Source organism: Eurosta solidaginis, chromosome 4 (assembly GCF_040869045.1).
Source record: "Eurosta solidaginis isolate ZX-2024a chromosome 4, ASM4086904v1, whole genome shotgun sequence".
In the NCBI taxonomy this organism is placed as follows: Eukaryota; Metazoa; Arthropoda; class Insecta; order Diptera; family Tephritidae; genus Eurosta; species Eurosta solidaginis.
In genome coordinates, this window is record NC_090322.1 from 10,866,095 (window position 1) to 10,890,245 (window position 24,151).

Below are 24,151 nucleotides of genomic sequence, written 5' to 3' on the forward strand. Positions count from 1 at the left end.
ATTTTGATATTATAGGTTAATCCCTTCTACGGATTCCCAAACTTCTATATTATTGTTTTTTTTATTCTTTCTACAAAATCTTTTAATTTAATGTACAAAATATTTTTGTAATGAAAAACTTTATACATTTTTTTTTTTTTTTTAAATGAAAAATATAAAATAAAGTAAAAATTTTAAATTATTAAATTCCGAAATACCGAAAACTATTTTGTTAATATTTGAGTTTTTTTAAATTAAAAGAAAAAAGAAGTAATAGTTTTTATTGATACTTAAATTTTTCAAAATAAATATAAATCTCATATTTTAATTTTTACAGGCCCAGAGCCGAAATATCTCACCACTGTTATACCCTACCACATGGAGAATGGCACACCCAATAATCAATCTTTGCAAGTGCTAATCAAAAGTGAGTTTTGAAATCCTATTTCTTCTATACTTTCAGAAAAAATAATTGTGTTCTATTTATTCAAAAAAATTTCAGTTCTAAAAGCAATAAATGAAGACAGTCCAACCGTTCCCGCGCTGCTCACGGATTACATACTCAAAGTGCTCTGCCCCACATAAATATAAAAACTGTGCGCACGCAGTTCATTTGTTAGGTGTTTTTTTAGTACATAATTGCAGTGAATTAATTTAGAAAAAAATGAAACAAAAAAACTCATATATGTAGTATGTTACAAAAAAGAGAAGCTAATTTAAATGAACAATTTAAGTTAAAAAATTTAAGTAATTAAAATTTTTTCTAAAGAAGAAAATAGAAAAAAAATTCATAAAGTTAGTATACTTTAATTAAAAAATCATAAAATATTAATTAATGTATGTGTGTATAGCATATAGTTTATTTTGTTGCTGGAATTAAAATCTAGAAATAAATATCGAAACGTTGTTGTAGAAGCATGATTTTTGCAAGAGAGATGTTTTTTAGATAGAAATAAGAGTAGCTGCCACAAAAAATTCAAATTCAAAATAGCTCACTGTGCTCACAAAAAAATAAAATTATAAGACATATATGTAGTTCTTAATTAAGAAATAAATTTTTAAAATTCTTATCAAGATTTTGAAAACATGTTACCTTAACCCTTTAGTGAAAACAGAATATGAAAATGTTCCAATAAAATATTTTAAACATTTTTTCATAATACTTTTGTAGAAACTTATCCTTTTATAAGAAAAATTATTCGAATTTTTTTTGTTTTTTATATAATCATTAACTGATCAAAATCTTACTTTACTATTATTTACTGTTATTTTTGCAATATTCAAAATTTTGGTAAAATTAAAATTTTCGCAGCTTCAAGTGTTCTTGATTGACTCTTCGACTTAAAGCTGTGAAATAAACAAAAAATAACAGTTAAGTCCAGTAATTTTTTTGCTAAAGAGTTTTTAAAATCTTGGTGCTCATGCGCAAAAAAAATGGATTAAAATGGCTTAAAAATTTAATTTACGCATAATACTCAACAAAACTGCTGCAGCAAAAAACAAAAACAAACGTTTCGATATAATTTGCTAATACGTATTGTATATAATTATTTAGGAAATATATACGTAAGAAATATATATGTATGTAGTTTTAAGTTAATACGCATATTCAATTCGCTTAGAGGAAATTTAGATATAAAAAAAAATTTTGTTTAACTAAGTTGTTCCTCTAAGCGGGCTGCTCTTTGTATGTGTATTTCTAGAGCTTGGTCAATATAAATGCTGACCGCAATTTTAGTGCCGCGTTATTTAACCTGCATAACATCCACGGGTCGTATTTGAAACATTTTTTGTATAAGTAAATTTTCAAAAATGAAATAATTTTTTTTAATTAAACAACTTCATTACACAACTTATGACCAAAATGTTTCTACAAAAAGAGGAAACTTCGAGGCTTAAAACATAAATGTTGTGCATTTTTGTAATAGTTTTTTTGCAAAAGTGGTTCAAATTTGGCACGAGAATCTTATAAAGGTTAAATACTAAACATGATTACTATTATTTTTTTATAACGCTTATTAGTCGTTGCTTTTTAGGTGTGTAAAAAATTGTAGCAAATAAAATGTCATTTATTAAAATAATAATAAAATCAATAACAAAAATTGTTGCTAAGGGAGACATAAAAAAGCAATTCCATGCAACTTTTTTAATATACATTTTAATAAACACAAATATTTCCATCATTGCCTATTGTTATCGCACTTTTTTATTCGAATACTTACTGCCTTCTTTTAAATGTTAACAAAAAGCCTGTGTTAAGCATTGAAAATAAATTTCGAAAACTTTCGAAGTTTGATTCCACATACTTTTTTTTTGTAAACTCTGAAATGCATTTCTTTATGTTTAGCAATAAGCTTGTTGTTCGTAAATATCTTTTCGCTGTTGTCTTTTTGTTTGATTTTAAATTTCTCGAAATTTTTAACTTTTTTACACTTTTAATGTTTTTGACTTCACAATTTTTGAAATTAATGCTGTACGTATTTTTTATATTGTTAAATCATTTTGGATAGTTATTCAAAAAATATCTTTCAATTCTTCTTTGTTTTAAATTTTTGAACTCTTGAAAGTTAAAAGTTGTATTTAAATTTTTTTAATCAAATATTTTATAAATAGAAAAATTTATTTCATTTTTCACAGAATACATATAATCTTTTTTTAACTTGATTTGATATCCAAAGTTTTTTTGTTTAAATTCATAAATGTTTTAATAATTTTTTTTAGAATGTTCTGTCTGGTAAACACTTTTTTTAACTGTCCATAATGAAATAACAGCAAAAAATAAAATAAAAAACAAAAAAAAATCGGAAATTTATTTACTGAATTTTTCCGCCTTACTTTTCGCCACATTTTACATACAAATATTTTATTTAATAAATTTTCGCGTTTTTTTATTTTATGCTAAGTTTTCTTAGTTATAATTTTGTTTAAAACAAAAAAATACGAATACTTATAATATTTAAACAGTGGCCATATTAGTGTTTTCAATATTTGTTATTAAGAAAACTGTCAAGCTGGTTTTAAATGTATTTTTTTTAAATTTTAAGTTAAAAAACATATAAAAAAAAAATTTTCTTTTATTGTTACTGAATTGGTAGCAGAAAACTTAAACGTTAAGCATTGTTTATAGTTTTTTTTTCTATAATAAAAATAAATCTGTCTAGGATATTATATTGTTTTAACTCTGTATTAAATAATGCAATATATACAACCTCTTCTTCCCAAAAACTGTGTTATTTTTCTTTTCTTAAAATAATTTTAGTTTATACCTATAAAATTTATAATATCCTTCAATTTTTTAAGTTATTGCAATATTTTGAATTTTTAATGAAAATATAAACATAAATCACTGTAAAGTTTAACTGAAATTATTATTTACGCCCTACGTTAAAATTTTTTTCGCTTAAACTTAACAGATTTTATTATTTGATTAGATCTATATTTCTAGTTTTTTTAGTTCTTATTTTAATGGTTTTGCCTTTTTTTAAACTATTGTGAAATATATTTTTCAATAAACGTTTTTTTGTATATACACAAACAGCATTTTGCTTTATTAACATATACATTTGTTTTTTCAATGTGCATACTTATAGCTTTACGAATTATGAATTACTTTTATGAACGGTTTTATATGCATTTTTTAGCTTTTCTTATCTTCTAATAAGACGTGAGTACTCTGGAAGTTCGATATGTAAACATACAGGTTTACGTCTATTTTTAAATATTTTTAAAAAAGAAATAATTTTGGACTATATGAGAACAGCTTCGTCGGCCAAGCCAATAGCCAAGTCATCGGATTCCTATTAATTTCTTGTCGGCTTGTTATCGACGGGTTAAAGATGTATTATCGACTTTATATTGAATTTTTTTCGCTATCTGTTGTATAGTAAACCGATGAATCGTTGATAACAAACCGATTACACGCTGATAAAACATTTGTTACACGCCGATAACAATTCGATAAAAAATGTACAAGTTTTGATACCAATTCGATAACTTTTCGATAGCAAATCGAACATTTCTCAATAAAAACCCGATTACACGCGGATAAAAAATCGAAACAATTTCGTTCAACTATCGATAATGAGCTGATAACTTTTCGATAACAAATCTAAACCTATTTTGATAACAAATCGATAATTTTTGGATAAATATAACTTTTCGATTATAAAACGATACACTTTCGATAACATTACTCTTTTATAAAAACACGATTATTCAGTGATAACATTTGCTATCGATAGCGTTTCGTTTCAATTCATTTCGTTACGTTTCGTTTTTTACACTTACCTTTCGCTTACCCATACCACGAGTAAAGATGTTTATATACCACATTTTTTTAAACACATTTTTTAAGTTTTTTCTTAATTCTTTAATTTCAGTTTTCATTAGGAATGGCGTAATACTAGGTACAAACACACGCCATATTGGCAATTTATACCATTTGGGCAATTTATTACGCAATTTATCATATAATAAATTGTAATAACAAATTGCCAATTTAAAAAAAAATTGCGTAATAAATTGTTTCAAACTGTAAATACAACCTTGTAAAGTGTGTTTATTGAGTAGATTTAAACGTCAGCTGCGCATGGCTCAACTATATGGTTGGCTCATCTCATCAGCTGATATTATTTTTTTCATTTCACTGGAGTAGGAATTGTCAAAAGAGGATGGCAAACTCAAAATGAAACCAAAAAATTGAACACATTATCTTATAACACACAAAAATTTTAAAGTTTTATGTTTTCATTCCATTCCATTCACCTAATTCCAACACGCACATTTTGACATTCTGAACACAGGTATGTTGTTGCTGTAGAGATGAGCCAACTGGCCATCAAATTACTATTGTGTAAGCTAAATTGAGTTGTATGAACACCACTCAATTTGAATTGATATTGCCTCAATTTATTTTTCTGTTTGAACATAGCATAAGAAAATTTATAGTGATTTTTGGTTGGTACACAAAATTCTACAATTGAAATAAGATTTTTGGAAAGATAGCCACCAATTTTTTTAGATTTCCTTTTTATATTTGTGTATCCATGGCATTTATATATTTTTAAACTCATTATGAACTAATTTTCATTCAATTTTTCTCTCTCAATTTTCGCTTTGGTAAAATTTTTTTTAGCTTTTCGTTAACAATATTTTAAAGTTTATTAAAATTTGTTTGTACTAAATTATTTAGTTCTAAGCTTGATTCATTTTATATTTAAAAAACGAGTTTCTTCTTATTGTTTTCTATTTTTTTTTTTTAATTTTATTTATTTATTTTTTTATTTAAACATTAACTTTTATAATGTTACTTAAACTTCTTTCTAAATCGTCATCTGCTTATGTATATTCTCATTTTAATTCAAACGTTTTAATGGTCCTATCGAGTCCCTTAACAAAACATTTCAGATTTTAAAAAGTACTTTTGGCCGATGAGACACGGGAAAACCTTTTCTCATACAGCATTACAGTCGGTTCCCATTGTTCAATTTAAAAGTTACGTCGCATAAAAAATCTACTTTAAATCCAAAACCTTCACCGTTACTCTTACTCTCTCTGTCTCTACTATCAAAGCTTGCCTTAATTTTTTTTTACAGATCAACATACAATTTTATGATAAAAACTGTTAAATAAAATATTTTAAAAAGTATCTCAAATGCACCTAAAGTCTTATTGTCTATGCAATATTCACAAAAAAAAAAATAATAATAATAAAAACCATAAAGGTACTATCAGCTTCAAGTCTCCGAAAAAAAACAAATACTATGGCATTGAAAAAAAAAACTAAAAATATATTGCTTCACGAAGAATAAAATTAATAAGCTAAAAACAGAATATAGTTTAAGTTAAAACAAAATATTAAAATTCAATAACAATTTTCATGCGTTACAGTGGACAGCTTAATGAAATAACAAATGTTTCAAAAAATGTTTGAAATAATAAATTTTTATGCAAAACACACGAACAAAAAACGAGCACCCTAGGTACCTTATATATAAAACGAATCATGAAACACATACATATATATTTAAAAAAAAAATGTTTCTAATATAAGCCATGATACAAAAAAGAAGGTAGTTCCACTCAAAATTTTTTGATGTATTTGGGAATTTTTGAAGTTTCATAATGTTTGATGTTTTGCCAGAAGCGTTGCCATACCGTTACTGTTCAAGGCGAAATTGTGGTTTTTCGGGATGGAAATTTCCTTTAGGACGAAAACGCAATCGTCATCTGAGACAATAATAATATGCTTTAGCACGATTTATGTGCATACATATCGATTGAAAATACAGTAAAACTTGCAATTTTATTGAAAAATAGTGGATAATGACTCATATCTTTATGGCAGCTTGACCTCTAGACAAAAAACAAAAACGAAAAAATCTGTTGTTCTAGCATGGCTCTATTATCATGCCCCTACAGTGGATATTTCTCAAGGCATGTTGTGAAAAAGTGTACCTCCAAAGTCTGCACATCTATGTCAAGGCTAAAAGGGCACAGAATGTGTATAGGCGGGGCTGTACCAAGGTGACCCCTGGTACAACGGGCAAAACACTCTCATAACTAGTGGCTAACCTGCAGAACTACAGGGTAATGTTCTCCCTAAAAATGGTTTAACAATTCCCTCCTAAAGCGCAACAATAAATAAAAAAAAAATGAAAAATGTGGACTTGTAGCCAATTTATGAAGAAATTGTGGTGTCGGTTTATAAAGACCTTTGAGCAAGCAATTGACAAACGTGTATGTTTTGTCAAAATGTTCTAAGCAAACGTACGGACACTTAAGAAGGCTATATGACCTTGCTTTGCATACTCCGATCCATGTTTCTTCCACCAAAACAATTTTCGGGAGCTGGAAAAACCTATTAAAACCCTTCTTTTCTAGGCTGATATTTCGTATTGAAATATTTCGAAGGCATGGGGCTCATTTTTTTCTTTTTTGTTTAAAATAACTATGAAAGTAATTTAGTCGTATTCGTTAATATGAAATCCATCAAAATTAGATAAATTTTTCAATCTGGTAGCTTGTTTTTGGTGAAATTTTCATTGCCCCCGCAAAAGTCAAGTGGCTAACGTCACACTAAATGGAACTACCTCCATTTTTTGTATCATGATATAAACCAAATTATGTTTTTATATACCTACATTTTCAAATTATTTCCTTTACATGACCTTTAAAAAATCTAAAGAAAACTTGTATTACAATTCAATTTTTTTTATTTTGAAATTAAAGTTTGAAATTTTATAAAAAAGGCAGAAAATGTTGCTTTCATTAAATGACATCTATCTGAAATTTACATATTTAAAATTTTTTTAAACCCGAATATATGATCAAATATACCAAAAACATGAATAAATACATAAGAATTATTATATACATATGTATGTATTGATGAAACATTTGCCTATCAAGCAAAAAAGATTTAAAACTGTCCATGTTTATTAGATATAAAAAATCTATAATAAAAATTTAACAAATTAAGATGAGAAACATAAATTTCAATATTTACGAATATGAAAGAAAACGCGAAAAAATTTATAAATGGATAATATGAAATTAAAAAAAAAAAATCAGTGATGAAAACGATATTAATAATAATAACTTATTATTAAAGCGTAAAATTATTACTATAATAAATGTAATGCGATTCTCTATATACAAACATTTAAAAATGCTTAAATAAAAAATATTTGAAAAACGCACAAAATATGGTGGGTAAATTTTTTTATATTATTTTCTACAGCGCAGAAATAACAAAGTTTAAAACCACTGCGAACGTTCGTTACTAAAAGCGCATAAATCGTGCTATGCGAACGTAGCTTTATAAATATTGCATTAATTTTAACACCACAGCTTCACTTGCAATTGTTTATAGCACACAGCGTGCGATGTCAAGCATTGCGATGAATATTTAAATAGGTCATAAGTAGAGGGACTCACATATGATAGGTACTGGGCCTCAAATATGGGAGAGCTCACTTGAACACAGGTACCAGGTTAGTTAGTCAATGTGTGTGTATCAATGATCGAGTTCCGGTGTAAATAACTTCGATAAGTTTGGATAAGTTTTTCGGGAAGGTGTCGACAAACATTTGTACTATCCGTTGCTGCGAAATTAGACAGGGTTTGGCAAGCAATCCGAGTGTATTATCCCCATGACAAGCTCTCAGTGAACACTTATCTGCCTTGCAGATGCCGGTCGGAGTCGGCATAAAACACGTAGGTCCCGTCTCGACAATTTGTAGGAAAAATTAAAAGGAGCACAACGAAAATTGGTAGAGAAGCTTGGCCTAAAATCTCTTCAAAGGCTATTGCGCATTATATTTATTTTATTTACCAGAGAGCTTCATTTTCTATACAGCTACTTCAGAAGCGATGTCGTTGATTCTCAAAAAAACATTATTTTAAATAAATGGGTCGAGGGAGCTTAGGCATTTCCTAACTACCCTCGAGCGTCCTGCAATTGAGTTCAAGCCTTCTTAAAGTCCTAGGCTATATGTTAGTGAATTCGTTTAGGTATCGTAAGCCCGACTGCATGTAGCCAAGGTTAAGTCAAAAATGTATATATTCCATGATGCAATATGAAGAGTCAGTTTCTGCCAGACAATCTTGGCTGCCGCACTGAACAGTTTAATGCCATTTTGCGTTCTGGTCTATCAATTTTTTTACCGTATTGTATCTTATAATGACACCTAGAGCATGAAGGCCATACCTTCGAATGTGATCGCTTAGAGTATCGGTGGAAGGGAGTATATACTGGGCAACATACCCTTGGCCATGTTTCAGATAGGTTGTCTAGCTCTTATGACAAATAAATCATTATTATTACTTAGTTGAAATCATCTTGCGAAATTCATAGAGTTTATTAAAATGGGCTTATCAGCCTTATCACAAAAATGTTTCGCTTGCTTGAGGCTAATAACTTGTACTCTTCTTATCAATAGGGTGGTCAGTCCATACTTCCAAAACAGATAACGCTAATAACCTGAGATCAACAGATAGGCCCAAAAACGCTCACGTATCTACCAATTATTTTCAGTTCTACACTAAATTCTGAGCGCGATGGTTGAGAAAGTGATTTTAGCTTATTCTGGTGGCCTAGATACCAGCTGCATACTGAAATGGCTTTTGGACAAAGGTTATGAAGTAATCTGCCTGATGGCTGATGTAGGACAAAAGGAAGATTTTGAGGCAGCGTGTAAAAAGGCATTGAAGATTGGTGCTTCCGAGGTTATAGTCAAGGACGTGAAGGAGAAATTCGTAGAACATTATATTTGGCCAGCAATACAAATGGGTTTGATCTATGAGGAGCGTTATCTGTTAGGTACGTCTCTAGCGCGTCCCTGCATATCTGTCGCACTCGTCGAAGCAGCCAAAAAGCAGAAGGCCAAGTATATAGCACATGGCGCCACTGGCAAAGGTAACGATCAAGTGCGGTTTGAATTGAATGCATACGCGCTGTTGCCGCAGATTAAGGTAAGTTTTAGGGAAGTCGCGTTGTGCAGTTTTTCGACGGTAGGTCAAAAAATGCCGATGCCCAGGCCAGTGCTATCCATATGTTTTGTTATAGATTTATATTATATTAAGCAAGATTTCCTTCCATCTATCTCCCGCAGATTATTGCACCATGGCGAGATGATGAATTTTGCAAACAATTCCAAGGCCGTTTGGATCTCATAGAATATGCCAAAAAACATGATATCCCAGTCAGTGCGAAACCAACTGCACCTTGGAGCACAGATGCGAACATATTACACATTAGCTACGAGTCAGGTGTTCTAGAAGATCCCTACCATGTTGCTCCAGAATCACTATACGAAATGACAGTGGATCCACTCACCAAAGCACCGAAAACAACCACACGTGTATCGGTGCACTTCTCCAACGGACTACCCACCACTGTGATTGACCAATCCACAAGCAAAAAATACACAAAACCCCTCGACATACTGCAATTCCTAAATGAGTTGGGCGGTGCATATGGTATAGGACGCATTGATATTGTAGAGAATCGCTTTGTTGGCCTCAAATCGCGTGGCGTTTACGAAACACCTGGCGGTAATATACTCTTCACAGCACATCAGGACTTGGAAGTATTCTGTTTGGATCGTGAAGTATTGCGTACCAAACAAATTTTGCGTAATCGTATGGCAGACTACGTATATAATGGTTTCTGGTTTAGTCCAGAGGCGCAATATGCACGTCGTTGTATAGAGATCTCCCAAGAACATGTCAGCGGTGAAGTTGTGGTTGAGTTAGTACCGGGTTATGCGCGCGCTGTTGCACGCAAGCCGACGAAGGAGTCGAGCGGCTTATACAACGAAGAGCTAGTCTCTATGGATGTACATGGTGGATATGTGGCAAGCGATGCGAGTGGTTTCATTGCGATCAATTCGGTGCGTATTAGGGAGCATGTGCGCGCTTTTGGTGATTATGAAATGCACTGAATGCTATGTTTGGATCGTGTTTCTTTTTAAAGTTATTTTTGCAATAAAAATACCTTTGGGAATTAACTTTAAGACGGTTTTTATTATGAGCTTTGCGAGATCCAGCGGTGGGGTTTCATTCTAGAGAGAAGTTAATTTTGATCTATGAGGATGTGGATTAAATATCGGCAAAAACAATCCAAACTGTCTATACTCCCAGTAACAAGAGTATCAGTCAAACCTATTAATTTATGTAAAGAGAAGAAGCTACTAACTCTCACTGGATTGTATACGGACACTGTATTCGACGATACCACGTAAGTGAGTTAAATCTATCCGATACAGAAATCTGTCGATTTTGTGAGCTGGCCAGTTCACACTCTTTGCAAAAGCGTTGCTATGGCTAGACATACACTCTTCTTGGTGTGACTTCTAATCCCCTCTAAGCCTCCACATACAGTTATAAGCTGAAAAGTCAACCACGAAAAGATCTTAATAAAGATCGTAGTCCATTAAAGCCTAATAATAAAAATTATAAAGGGATATGTTTTGTGAACACAATTTTTCCATTGTTTTCTTTCGTTTAGTATAGAATTAACGTTTAGAATCTGCAACCAAAGATACATCATATTACTGATAAGACGCACATGCAAAAAAAAATATTTGAAAGCTTCAGACATCATTTTATTGATAAGAGCGCACTATGTAAGACAGATAATAAGATAAGTACTAAAGTAAAGCTCAGAGCAAAGTAGAATATAGAAGTACATGAAATCAAAGATTTGTTTTTATGGTAAACGTCTAGTTGAGGTGTCGACTGCTAATACGCTACCAAAAATATCGAGAGAGATGTCAAACGACGCGTCTTGAACTTGACAACAATAATCCGAAGGCGGAAAAGAAAAATTTTAACTCGTTCAAAAGATATTAACGAAAAGCCCAAAAATACCCTCCGAAACCGGGGGTGGTATCCATAGTATTTTTGCGCAGAACACCTTTCTGCGTTGGCGGCCTTCGGCCGCGCTTATAGAAAATTACCCTGGGTGGGTCCAACACCGGTTGGAGAACAAAACTATCCGCGCAAAGCACTTATGTTCACAATTTTTTTTTGTGGGTACGACATTACAACAACCACATGAAAATCGCCAAATTCAACTGCAAATATCTCCGGATGTAGATACAATTTTTATTTTCCGCCTTCGGATTATTGTTGTCGAGTATAATACGCGTCTTTTGACACCTCTCTCGATATTTTTGGTAGCGTGTTAGCAGTCGACCCCTCAACTAGACCTTTACCGTTTTTATTTTGTGTAGAGATTTAAAAAGTGATACACAAGGGTCTTTAGGGAATTGTTATATGAGTAACGCCAGCAGAAGGCTTTCGGTTGTGTGCTCGTCATGCAAGAAGGAAGGAGGCTTATGGCCTAGACAGTTCAATAGCATATTAAATAGTTCTAACCGTTCTCTCTTCTGGTCGTTCCTCATTTTTTTCTAAGGCTTTGCGCAATATAATATTTAAAAATCAATCACAGAAGAAACCAAAATCAAAATATAAACAAGTAAGAAAGGCTAAGTTCGGTGTAACCGAACATTACATACTCAGTTGAGAGCTATGATGACAACATAAGGGAAAATAACCATGTAGGAAAATGAACCGAGGGTAACCCTGGAATGTGTTTGTATGACATGTGTATCAAATGAATTAAAAAGAGAATTTAAGGAGGGAGTGGGCCATAGTTCTATAGGTGGACGCCATTTAGGGATATCGCCATAAAGGTGGATCAGGGTTGACTTTAGAATTTGTTTGTACGAAATGGGTATCAAATAAAAGGTGTTAATGAGTATTTAAAAGGGAGTGATCCTTAGTTCCATAGGTGGACGCCGTTTCGAGATATCGCCATAAAGGTGGACCAGGGGTGACTCTAGAATGTGTTTGTACGATATGGGTATCAAATTAAAGGTATTAATGAGGGTTTTAAAAGGGAGTGGTGGTAGTTGTATAGGTGGTCGCCTTTTCGAGATATCGGCATAAAGGTGGACCAGGGGTAACTCTAGAATTTGTCTGTACGATATGGGTATCAAATGAAAGGTGTTAATGAGTATTTTAAAAGGGGGTGATCCTTAGTTCCATAGGTGGACGCCGTTTCGAGATATCGCCATAAAGATGGACCAGGGGTGACTCTAGAATTTGGTTGTACGATATGGGTACCAAATGAAAGCAGTAATGAGCATTTTAAAAGGGAGTGGGCCTTAGTTCTATAGGTGGACGCCTTTTCTTGATATCGCCATAAAGGTGGACCAGGGGTGACTCTAGACTTTGTTTGTACGATATGGGTATCAAATGAAAGGTGTTAATGAGTATTTTAAAAGGGAGTGATCCTTAGTTCCATAGGTGGTCGCCTTTTCGAGATATCGCCATAAAGGTGGACCAGGGGTGACTCTAGAATGTGTTTGTACGATATGGGTATCAAATTAAAGGTATTAATGAGGCTTTTAAAAGGGAGTGGTGGTAGTTGTATATGTGAAGGCGTTTTACAGATATTGACCAAAATGCGGACCAGGGTGACCCAGAACATTATCTGGTGGATACCGCTAATTTTTTTATATATATAATACCACGAACAGTATTCCTGCCAAGATTTCAAGGGTTTTTTATTTCGCCCTGCAGAACTTTTTCATTTCATTTTACTTAATATGGTAGGTGTCACACCCATTTTACAAAGTTTTTTTCTAAAGTTATAATTTGCGTCAATAAACCAATCCAAATACCATGTTTCATCCCTTTTTTCGTATTTGGTATGGCATTATGGCATTTTTTTCGTTTTTGGTAATTTTCGATATCGAAAAAGTGGGCGTGGTCATAGTCGCATTTCGACCATTTTTTATACCAATATAAAGTGAGTTCAGATAAGTACGTGAACTGAGGTTAGTAAAGATATATCGATTTTTGCTCAAGTTATCGTATTACCGGCCGAGCGGAAAGACAGACGGCCGACTGTGTATAAAAACTGGGCGTGGCTTCAACCGATTTCGCCCTTTTTCACAGAAATAAGTTATCGTCCCAGAATCTAAGCCCCTACAAATTTCACAAGGATTGGTAAATTTTTGTTCGACTTATGGCATTAAAAGTATTCTAAACAAATTAAATGAAAAAGGACGGAGCCACGCCTATTTTGAAATTTTCTTTTATTTTTGCATTTTGTTGCACCATATCATTACTGGAGTTGAATTTTGACATAATTTACTTATATACTGTAAAGATATTAAATTTTTTGTTAAAATTTGACTCAAAAAAAATTTTTTTTTTAATGTGGGCGTGGTCGTGCTCCGATTTTGATAATTTTTATTAAGCATGCATATAGTAATAGGAGTAACGTTCCTGCCAAATTTCATAATGATATCTTGAACGACTGCCAAATTACAGCTTGCAAAAGTTTTAAATTACCTTCTTTTAAAAGTGGGCGGTGCCACACCCATTGTCCAAAATTTTACTGATTTTCTATTCTGCGTCATAAGTTCAACTCACCTACCAAGCTCCATCTTTGGTAATGATTTATCGCACTTTTTCGGTTTTTCGAAATTTTCGATATCGAAAAAGTGGGCGTGGTTATAGTCCGATATTGTTCATTTTAAATAGCGATCTGAGATGAGTGATCAGGAACCTACATACCAAATTTCATCAAGATACCTCATAATTTACTCAAGTTATCGTGTTAACGGACGGACGGACGGACATGGCTCAATCAAATTTTTTTCGATCCTGATGATTTTGATATATGGAAGTCTATATCTATCTCGATTCCTTTATACCTGTACAACCAACCGTTATCCAATCAAAGTTAATATACTCTGTGAGCTCTGCTCAACTGAGTATAACAAAGTAAAATCTTTAAATTTGTTTTTGTTTGAGAGAAAATATATATGAATGTATGCCTCAGTTCAAATTTTTTTAATTGCGGAAAAACGTGAATAATGTCAGAAACGGTTATACGTTGTAGATGTTTTTACCATGGTATCAAGTGCGCAGAAAGCATGCATCACTGACGGCTGAATTCTGAAATTCTGCTTGATCTCAAGCATATGTATATGTAATACTCCCATATTTCTAATAGAAAATGCTCGCAATGTGTTTTGAATTCGAAATCAAAACAAGACAGCCTATAAAATTTTTGGGATTGTAACAGCATAAGTGTGACAAGAAAAAATTTAAACTTAGGTACATTCGGTTATTGAATACAAAAACAAAAACGTTTGAAAAGAAATATATCGGCGCTCTGATGTTTGGGAATGTACTTAGCCTTTTGTAGCAATATAGGAGTATTACATATATGATCTCAAGTATCTTAGTTTGAGGTTTTTTAATTAGAAACAATTTTTGTGACTTGAGACAGTTTACACATCTTACAAAAGCGTTTTTGGCAAATAATTTTCATACTTTGCTGAAATTTAAATTGTAATCTGCCCCGTCCCAGCTCACAAATTAGTGACCGCTTTTGTAAGACTGGTGACGCGAGACAGCTCACAGAATAGCAAATTGTATCAAAACTGATTTTCACCCAAATAGTCTTTACTTTCCTGCGCACTTGATGCGGTTTTAAATATTTTTAGTACAGTTAGCGAAACCAAAGAGGATAGATATATCTATCCTCTTTGTTCAAGCACACATTAAAACCGCCACGCTCTAATCAGTTTTAACCACTCTGTGTCACCCTGTTCCTCACGTTTGCAATGAATTCTTTGTTATAAGATTACGATTTCGAGCTATCGAAGGCATTACTCATCGCTACAAATACATATCTCAGATAAAATTTGTGAATTTTTCTGTGCATTTGCTATAGTGAAGTAGAAAACTAAAATTAATAAGACAAACGCTTTTAAATAAATTTAGCAAGTTTTGTGCGGGTTTAAGCAGCGGGAACGATAACGCGAAAAAGAAAAAAATCAGTAAAAAATGGCGTTGAAGGTGTTGGTTGGGCAAAGTAAGTTGGCTGGAAAATACGAAGTCCAACTGGACAGTGAAAATACGTATACGCCTATGAGTAGAGAAGAAAAAACTATAAAAAGGGTGATGATTAGCATTCATTTATATATACAAATTTAAGGAAATTATGTGTATATTGGAATTTCATGCATACATTTTCACACAACTCGATTTTTCCTTTCGAAAATTGCATTACCAAAAGTATTACACTACCGCCCAGTGTTAAGCAATTATTGATTTTACCCCGTTTCGTATATCCCCGTATGACCTTTTCAGCATTTCATGCGCAGCCCACACAGCTGGAGTCGCCTTTAAATTTGTTGTGCATTCATACACACATTTTCGTATCTACGCCAACTCTGTGTTTTTGTAGCTCATTCTTATACAATTGTAAATTGCATCGGCATGAAAGTTGTTGTTTTATTGTTGTTGATGAGTTTGTTGTGGAGGTGGATAGACTGTTGTTGTTGGTCTTAACACTGGCTCTGAATAAGCCTACTAATCACACCACCAACTCCTACGTTCATGTACAAATTTAATTTGGAAATTCTATTTTTGGCTTGAATACGTTATTATTTAAAGGAATTTTTCATCTTTCTATGGGTTTTGTACATACATACATATGTATTCAATAATTAACTTGCATTTGTTTGTTCGTAGTGACGTCATTACGAAAAGCGACATTTTGCATTTCTATTTTAGCTCGAACAAAGGTATGTTGGTGTTAATTGTTTTCAGAATTAATTTATTTTTGTTTCTTTTTTATTATTCAAAGGTTTGCAAAATGATTCATTTGCCACTGACATACTTGCATTCATACATATTTATCAACTGATTATATGCGGTTAGGTTTTATACATAGCTTACCTTTCACAACAAACCTGCTTTCATACATATGTACATTTTTCTGGTTAATAAATACCGCCATCAAGTTATACCAAAGAGAATAGAAATAATAAGAGGCATCAGTTCGATATTTATTTTAATGTACCTGACTGGCGGGTATTAGAAAATTACCTTCTACACATTTTTAAGAAGTTCATATTAATAAACATTGTGATTATTGGAAAGAGGATGAATTGTTTAATTAATACAATCGCTTAAAACAAACAAAAATACGTATTGTTGTTGTAGCGATAAGGTTACTCCCCGAAGGCTTTGGGGAGTGTTATCGATGTGATGGTCGTTTTCCGGATACAGATCCGGTACGCTCCGGTAACAGCACCATTAAAGTGCTAGCCCGACTATCTCGGGAACGATTTATATAGCCACATTATATCTCTAGGCCATCCCTCCCTCCCCGCCTCCAAGTTCCATGAGGAGCTTGGGGTGGTTGTTGTTGTTGTAGCGAAAGGTTGCTCCCCGAAGGCTTTGGGGAGTGTTATCGATGTAATGGTCCTTTGCCGGATACAGATCCGGTAGGCTCCGGTCGTCAGAGCTTCGTCTGTTAGTGAAACAGGAATCGCCACGGATAGGTGAGGTTGACAATTCGCTTTGGAGAAGCTGTATATTGTGCTGACAACCTGAAAGGGTAGCGCTACACAGCCCCTTGAATCTGGCTAGCCCGCTGAGGTTATACGATACAACACAAACAGACAGTGTCTTGCTTATTGTAAACCCTATAGTAAATAATGGTCTTGCTTGTAGAGAGTTAAAAAAAGCAAAAATCAACCGCCGATAATATCTGCGTAATAATTGCATATCTTAATACCATCACCAAGCCTACAAAAAAATAATTGAAAATCAATGTCTGGCTCATGGCCAAGCGAATGCATATGACACAATTTGCATGTGTCTGCAATAGATACATTATATAAGCGCTTATATTAAGTTGTGTTCATTTCTTAAGATTTGAAATAAATTTGTTCCCTGCAACATTATAACATGTTGTTGTTGTAGCGATAAGGTTTCTCCCCGAAGGCTTTGGGGAGTGTTATCGATGTGATGGTCCTTTGCCGGATACAGATCCGGTACGCTCCGGTAACACAGCACCATCAAGGTGCTAGCCCGACCATCTCGGGAACGATTTACATGGCCACATTAAACCTACAGGCCATCCCTCCCTCTCCACCCCCAAGTTCCCTGAGGAGTTTAGGGTCGCCAGAGCTTCGTCTGTTAGTGAAACAGGATTCGCCGTGGATATGTGAGGTTGACAATTGGTTTTGGAGAAGCTATATATTGCGTTGGCAACCTGGAAGGGTTGCGCTACACAGCCCCTTGAATCTGGTATTTTAGTCGCCTCTACGACAGGTATACCTACCGCAGGTATATTCTGACCCCATAACCCGCTGGGGGGAACAATATAACATCGTACCAGATGTTGTCATGATTACGCAAAAATTAGTTATTAAAGTCATTAATATTTATAATATGTCTGAAATGAGATATTTTCACTTAATTATTTTTATTTAAAACCAGTTTAAAATGAGTCATTACTTTTGTTATTGAAGAAGCAATAACAAAAGTGTGACTTAAAGTGGCATATATATGTCTAGCTATTGATATAGGCCAAAGGCGGGCGCTTGTTTTTATTAATCATTCGGAAAGTTGTGAAAATACAACAAGACAGCCCAAACCAATGGAAGAAGATATCGGCTAGTTCACGTAAATGTAGCCCAGAAAAATTTTTATACCGAAGACACATACTTATCCAGAAGCTGTACCTATCGTAACCCGACTTTGGCGGTTGATCGAAAATTCGCCACAATTAAGCTAATTGTTTGACTGCTTAAGTTCTGCATCAACCCTGCAACGCTAACACATATGTATGTACTTACTTAATTGGCGCTTAACCGTCTAAACGGTTATGACCGTCCAACAAGGCGCGCCAGTCGCTCCTTCGCTCCGCCAACCGGCGCCAACTGGTCACACCAAGGGAGTTTAAATCGTTTTCCACCTGGTCCTTCCAACGGAGCGGGGGCCGCCCTCTACCTCTGCTTCCATAGGCGGGTTCCGATAGGAACACTTTCTTGGCCGGAGCATCATCTTTCATTCGCATAACATGGCCTAGCCAGCGCAGCCGCTGCGTTTTAATTCGCTGGACTGCGTATAGCTCGTACAGCTCATCATTAAATCTTCTTCGGTACTCGCCATCGCCAACGCGTAGAGGTCCATAAATCTTCCGAAGAACTTTTCTCTCGAACACTCCCAAAGCCGCTTCATCTGCTGTTGTCATGGTCCATGCTTCTGCCCCATATAGCAGGACGGGTACGATAAGTGACTTGTAGAGTATGATTTTCGTTCGCCGAGAGAGGACTTTACTTTTCAATTGCCTACCTAGTCCAAAGTAGCATTTATTGGCAAGATTGATTCTTCGCTGGATTTCAGTGCTGATGTTGTTGCTAGTGTTGATGCTAGTTCCCAAATAAACGAAGTCTTTTACTATTTCGAACTTATGGCTGCCAACAGTAGCGTGGTTGCCAAAGCGCGTATGCGCTGACTCTTTGCTCGATGACAGCAGGTACTTCGTTTTGTCCTCATTCACCATCAAACCCATCTTTACCGCTTCTTTTTCAGTTTGGAGTAAGCAGAACTAACAGCGCGGGTGTTTAAGCCGATGATATCAATGTCATCAGCATATGCCAGTAATTGCACGCTTTTATAGAATATTGTTCCAGTGCGGTTAAGTTCTGCAGCTGGTATAATTTTCTCCAGCATCAAATTAAAGAAATCACACGATAGGGGGTCACCCTGTCTGAAACCTCGTTTAGTTTCGAAAGGCTCGGAGAGGTCTTTCCCAATTCTGACTGAGCTGATGGTGTTGCTCAACGTCATTTTGCACAGCCGTATAAGTTTTGCGGGGAAACCAAATTCAGACATAGCGGCATATAGGCAGCTCCTTTTCGTGCTGTCGAAGGCGGCTTTAAAGTCGACGAAGAGGTGATGTGTGCCGATTCTCTTTCCACGGTTTTTTTTTCAAGATTTGGTGCAATGTGAAAATCTGGTCGATGGTAGATCTACCAGGTCTGAAGCCGCACTGATAAGGTCCAATCAGCCGGTTCACGGTGGGCTTCAGGGATTCAAGGGGTTGTGTAGCGCAATATATAGCTTCTCCAACCCAATTGTCAACCTCACCTTCGAGCGGCGAATCCCGTTTCACTAACAGACGAGGCTCTGGCGACCCCAAGCTCCTCATGGAACTTGGGGGTGGGGAGGGAGGGATGGCCTGAAGGTTTAATATGGCCATATAAATCGTTCCCGAGATGGTCGGGCCAGCACCTTAATGGTGCTGTGTTACCGGATCGTATCGGATCTGTATCCGATAAAGGACCATCACATCGATAACACTCCCCAAAACCTTCGGGGAGTAACTAATCGCTACAACAACAACAACAACAACGGTGGGCTTCAATCTTTCGCACAATACACTTGAAATGACCTTATATGCGATATTAAGAAGGCTGTTTCCACGATAGTTGGCTGTAAGTTGTGCTCTCAGAGAGCAGGTGTGACAGTCGAGTTGCGAAATCATTTGCAGTCTGCTGTGATTGAAGCTTTTCGACGTCTAGCTTTCCTTGTGTTTTTTGTTCCTTTGCTCTAGCCGCGCTGAGGTGGGTGCGTATTTTGGCTTCAACGAAATAATGGTCAGAGTAGATGTTAGGTCCTCGGATCGTGCGCACATCTAAAACACTGGAGGCATGCCGTCCGTCTATCACACCGTGATCGATCTGATTGCGAGTATTTCAATCAGGAGAGAGCCATGTAGCTTGATGTATCTTTTTATGCATGAACCTCGTACTGGATATGACCATGTTTCGAGCACCGGCAAAGTCAATCAGCCTCAGTCCGTTAGAAGAAGTTTCATTGTGTAGGCTGAACTTTCCGACTGAAGGTCCAAAAACACCTTCTTTGCCCACCCTGGCGTTAAAGTCGCCAAGCACGACTTTTATATCATGACGGGGGCAGCGCTCGTATGTGCGTTCTAATTGTTCATAAAAAGTGTCTTTCACATCATCGTCTTTCTCCTCTGTCGGCGCATGGGCGCAGATGAATGATATATTAAAAAATTTTGCTTTTATTCGGATAGCGGCGAGATGCTTGTCCACATGTGTGAACCCCAGAACTTGGCGACAAAGTCTCTCTCCCACCACGAATCCGACGCCGAAACTTCGCTTATTCATATGGCCACTCCAATAGATGTCACAATTTTTGATCTTCTTTCTTCCTTGCTTCGTCCAACGCATTTCTTGGATGTCGGTGATGTCAGATTTTGCTTTAACGAGGACATCAACCAGCCGGGCATCTGCACCAATCCCATTCAGGGAGCGGACGTTCCAGGTGCATGCCCTCAATTCATTGTCCTTCAAACGTTTGCCATGGTCGTCATCAATAGAGAGTGTATTTATCCGAGGCTTGTTGTTATATTTCATTGGAGTATGGTTTTACGTGGCGGGTCCCAAGCCCAGCGCACAACCCGCTCAGCGGGGGTGAAAATATTACTTGCACGTTTATATAGCGAGCCGCTTGCTCCAATACAGACGCCCGCTTGCAGCCGCACCTAGAGGTGTACAGACGCTGCCGATGAGATCTCCCCCCGGCCAGTCCTTAAACCGATTATGTCAAAGTGGCCTAGCCAGGTTGTCGCCTTCTCACATTAGCTCACCGCTAAACATCCGCTTAGCTACCCAGAGGATACTTGGCCGCAAGCGACCGGCAGTAGTGAGCTGCTTGAACCGCATGCAAAAGAATCGCTTTGGCCATTCCCAGTTGAATGGCGGTCAGCAGCTTTCCCCACTTTCGTGGACTTCTACACACGGCGCTACCCTCCTACTAACAAATATGTACTGAACTTTTACATACGATTCGGAAACGAACTGTTTCGAAAAGTTGTCGGTGAGCTAGTTACCAATCTGTTTTATCTGGATCTATTCTAGTCTGGATCCCAGGAACCGAACTGATGCAATTAAGCATATTACTATCAAGGGCTCCTTAGAACCGACTCGGGTTTTTTGTTTATCCCTGTTAGCTGTAACAGAAATATGACAGTTTTGATTCTTTAAAAAAAACTGCACTGGCAACTTTTTTTACTTAAATTTTTTTCAATCCTTTTCTTCTGTCAGAGATTATGAATGAGGTGGTGAAGTATAAGCCTCCACCACCTAAAAAGGCTGGTGGCATTGTAGCTGCACCCAAGGCACCAGGTGGCATGGAGTGGCGGGTGTTAGTCGTTGATAAATTAGGTATGCGTATGGTATCCGCTTGCACCAAAATGCATGAAATTAGCGCTGAGGGTATAACATGTAAGTAAAATGCATTGAGTTTTTTCCAATTTTTTCTAACTATTCAAAATTTCTCTATAGTGGTGGAAGACATCAACAAGAAACGTGAACCGCTACCAACAATGGATGCAATCTACTTGATAACGCCATCGGATGAATCTGTGCGTGGTTTAATACGTGATTTTGAAAATCCAGCAAGACCAATGTATCGATATGCGCACGTTTTCTTCACTGAGGGTATGTAGACAAGTATTAGTTGTGGCATTTTAAAATCATTTTTTGGTTTTTTGTTTTAATTTTACTCACTTTTACTTTTAATTTGTATATAAAAACTTAAAATTCTTGCAGCCATACCCGAAGATATATTCCAAATGCTGCAATTGCGCAGTGATATTACACGCAAATATATACGCACTTGTAAAGAAATCAATGTTGCATTTATTGCCTATGAGGAACAGGTACACAAAAAAAAAAAACAAAGCCAATTTGAGAAGGTTAAATTAAATAAACAGAATTTTAAGCTGCTTACTAAATCATACTAACTGATGTTCTGCCTCAACAACCTGTCTTGTCTTACAAAAACATACCTGTTAATTAATACTAATTCACATTTCGGGTTCTGGCAACCCATTGTCATCTCTTTGCAACATTTGTTAATTACTGACAGAATTTATCCTTTGTGACACGTCACACATTCACTTTAACTACGTAATTCAATGACCCTTTTTGTGTTCTCATGGCTTGCAATAACTAAATAACTTGTGTAAACACTTACGTCGCTCATACGGTGTTTGCCATTGAACTTTTAACATTTTATAAATTTATGTATATAACATATAAAAGAATTTAAGAGTTTGCTAGGTAGGCTTTACATGTGGTCACTTAATCTTCAATCTATCAAGAGTCATCTGCAAGAATGTTTCAAGCTATTGCATTTTACTTTATATTTATATGTATTCATACCTACATTCATATATATATTTACATTTAATCTTAAAAGTTATAGCAATTTCTGACCGTTGAAAAGGGTAAAGGGCTACCTTATGGAAATCAATGTAATCGATTAATGGTGCCATACCATAACGCTAACGCCATAACCATACCATAGCCAACCAATTGGTTTTTGGTTTTTCGCCATATCCATAACCTAAAAATATTTGAGTTGGTGAATTTATTAACTTTTTGTGTATTTTATTTATTGTTTTGGATACGTTTTGACTAAGAGACTTATTTTTTGCGGAATATGTTTGTAATTTTGTGCGTTTTCTTCATTTTTGTGAAATTTTCACGATTTTTAGGTTAAGGCACCATTAATCGATCACATTGGAGATGCATATGGATATGGGTATGGTTACTACTATGGCGTTAGGGTTAAGGAAGATTAATTTGGCCTTAAGCGAATGACGCTAAAGTATTATTCCTTCCACTTGAGTTTTGATTTGTACAGCTATGGAATTTTTTTATAAAATAAGTTGAGAACTTTGTTGTAAATCATTTCCCATATTAAAAATATATAATTAATAAATTTTGTTTATAAAAATTTGTTAAGACGAGAGTAAACACCGTTAGCAACTATTTATTCAGTAGAATTTATTCAAATTATTTTTATTTATTTATAAAATAATAAACTAAGGCAAAGTTAACTTTTATGTGAAACCAAACATTAGACATAGATAGATAGATATATAATTAATTGAGGATCCCACTGCGACCATTGGTCGATTGTGCCCTCAGCTGCTCCACAACACCTCATCCAAGCCAACAGTTCACCTGGCTTGAGGGATTTGATAAGAGAATGATCTGGCCATGGTGAGCCCATAAACTTAGCCCTACGTCTTGAGATTGCGTCACACTCCAGGAGTACATGGTCCGCCATCTCCGCTGATCGATCACAAAACCGACATGTGTTGTTCGATGATATACCCAGCTTTTGCATGTGACTGTTCAGTCTACAGTATCCTGTAAGAATAGATATTAGGATCCTTAGGTTATCTTTCGAGAGGCCTCTTAATGTCCTATATCGAGTTGTGTTGTAACCCCCTAACAGTAACTTAGATTGTCTCAGGCCTGGCATATTGCGCCAGGGACTCAATATTTACGTATACATATATCCCGTATCCAGGGATAGATATTGTGCTTTGACAGATTATAGCCTTAATTGCTACTTGGCTGTCAATGTACAAATTGTCGCGGCTGCAATATTTGATGAAGCTATGGCTGTATGGTCTGCGCTCAAGCTGCCCCAGGCATTGAGTTTCGTTGCAGTTATCGACGCTTTGTTCTTCGCCACCTGTTCTACAGGTGCATACGTTCCTTAACCAAATTGTCTAAATACAAAAGACTTAAGCAGCGAACTTGGTTTCTAAAAGTTGTTTTTTACTTATAGCGTTTCCTTTTCTAAAAAAAAATGTTGCCTAAATAAATCGTGAAATCTTAATAAAGTGTCGACTTATAGTGCATGAAAAGATAATAATTATTAAAAAATCTTTAGCTAAAAATTTGTGAAGTTACGAAAAGAAATTGTCACGATCAGCAGGGTTACACTGCCA

The 24,151-nt window shown here is 35.2% G+C and overlaps 3 protein-coding genes across 5 annotated transcripts in view; all 3 read left to right on the forward strand.

The window, feature by feature from the left end:
* Unc-76 (fasciculation and elongation protein Unc-76) overlaps window positions 1-2,003 on the forward strand; it is a 75,708-nt gene extending 73,705 nt beyond the window's left edge. The window contains exons 4-5 of the mRNA XM_067780064.1: window positions 317-406; window positions 482-2,003. Of these exons, the coding sequence (XP_067636165.1) occupies window positions 317-406; window positions 482-564 (173 nt within the window). The 3' untranslated portion in view covers window positions 565-2,003. The remainder of the gene's footprint in view (window positions 1-316; window positions 407-481) is intronic.
* Window positions 2,004-9,005: 7,002 nt separating this feature from the next.
* Ass (argininosuccinate synthase) lies at window positions 9,006-10,496 on the forward strand. Its single transcript, XM_067778597.1, has 2 exons — window positions 9,006-9,453; window positions 9,594-10,496. Exons 1-2 carry the CDS (start codon window positions 9,040-9,042, stop codon window positions 10,422-10,424), a joined length of 1,245 nt encoding a protein of 414 aa, XP_067634698.1. The 5' UTR covers window positions 9,006-9,039; the 3' UTR covers window positions 10,425-10,496.
* A 4,665-nt stretch (window positions 10,497-15,161) lies between these two features.
* Rop (Syntaxin-binding protein Rop) overlaps window positions 15,162-24,151 on the forward strand; it is a 45,379-nt gene continuing 36,389 nt past the window's right edge. For 2 of the 3 annotated variants that reach the window (XR_010952233.1, XM_067780065.1), the window contains exons 1-4: window positions 15,163-15,382; window positions 21,444-21,623; window positions 21,684-21,839; window positions 21,951-22,060. Coding sequence is in view for 2 of the 3 variants with exons in the window: in XM_067780065.1 (XP_067636166.1) it covers window positions 15,355-15,382; window positions 21,444-21,623; window positions 21,684-21,839; window positions 21,951-22,060 (474 nt within the window). In the remaining variant the exon portion in view is untranslated. Of the gene's footprint in view, window positions 15,383-21,443; window positions 21,624-21,683; window positions 21,840-21,950; window positions 22,061-24,151 lie in introns of all 3 variants that reach the window. The other variant, XM_067780066.1, reaches the window with a different exon arrangement.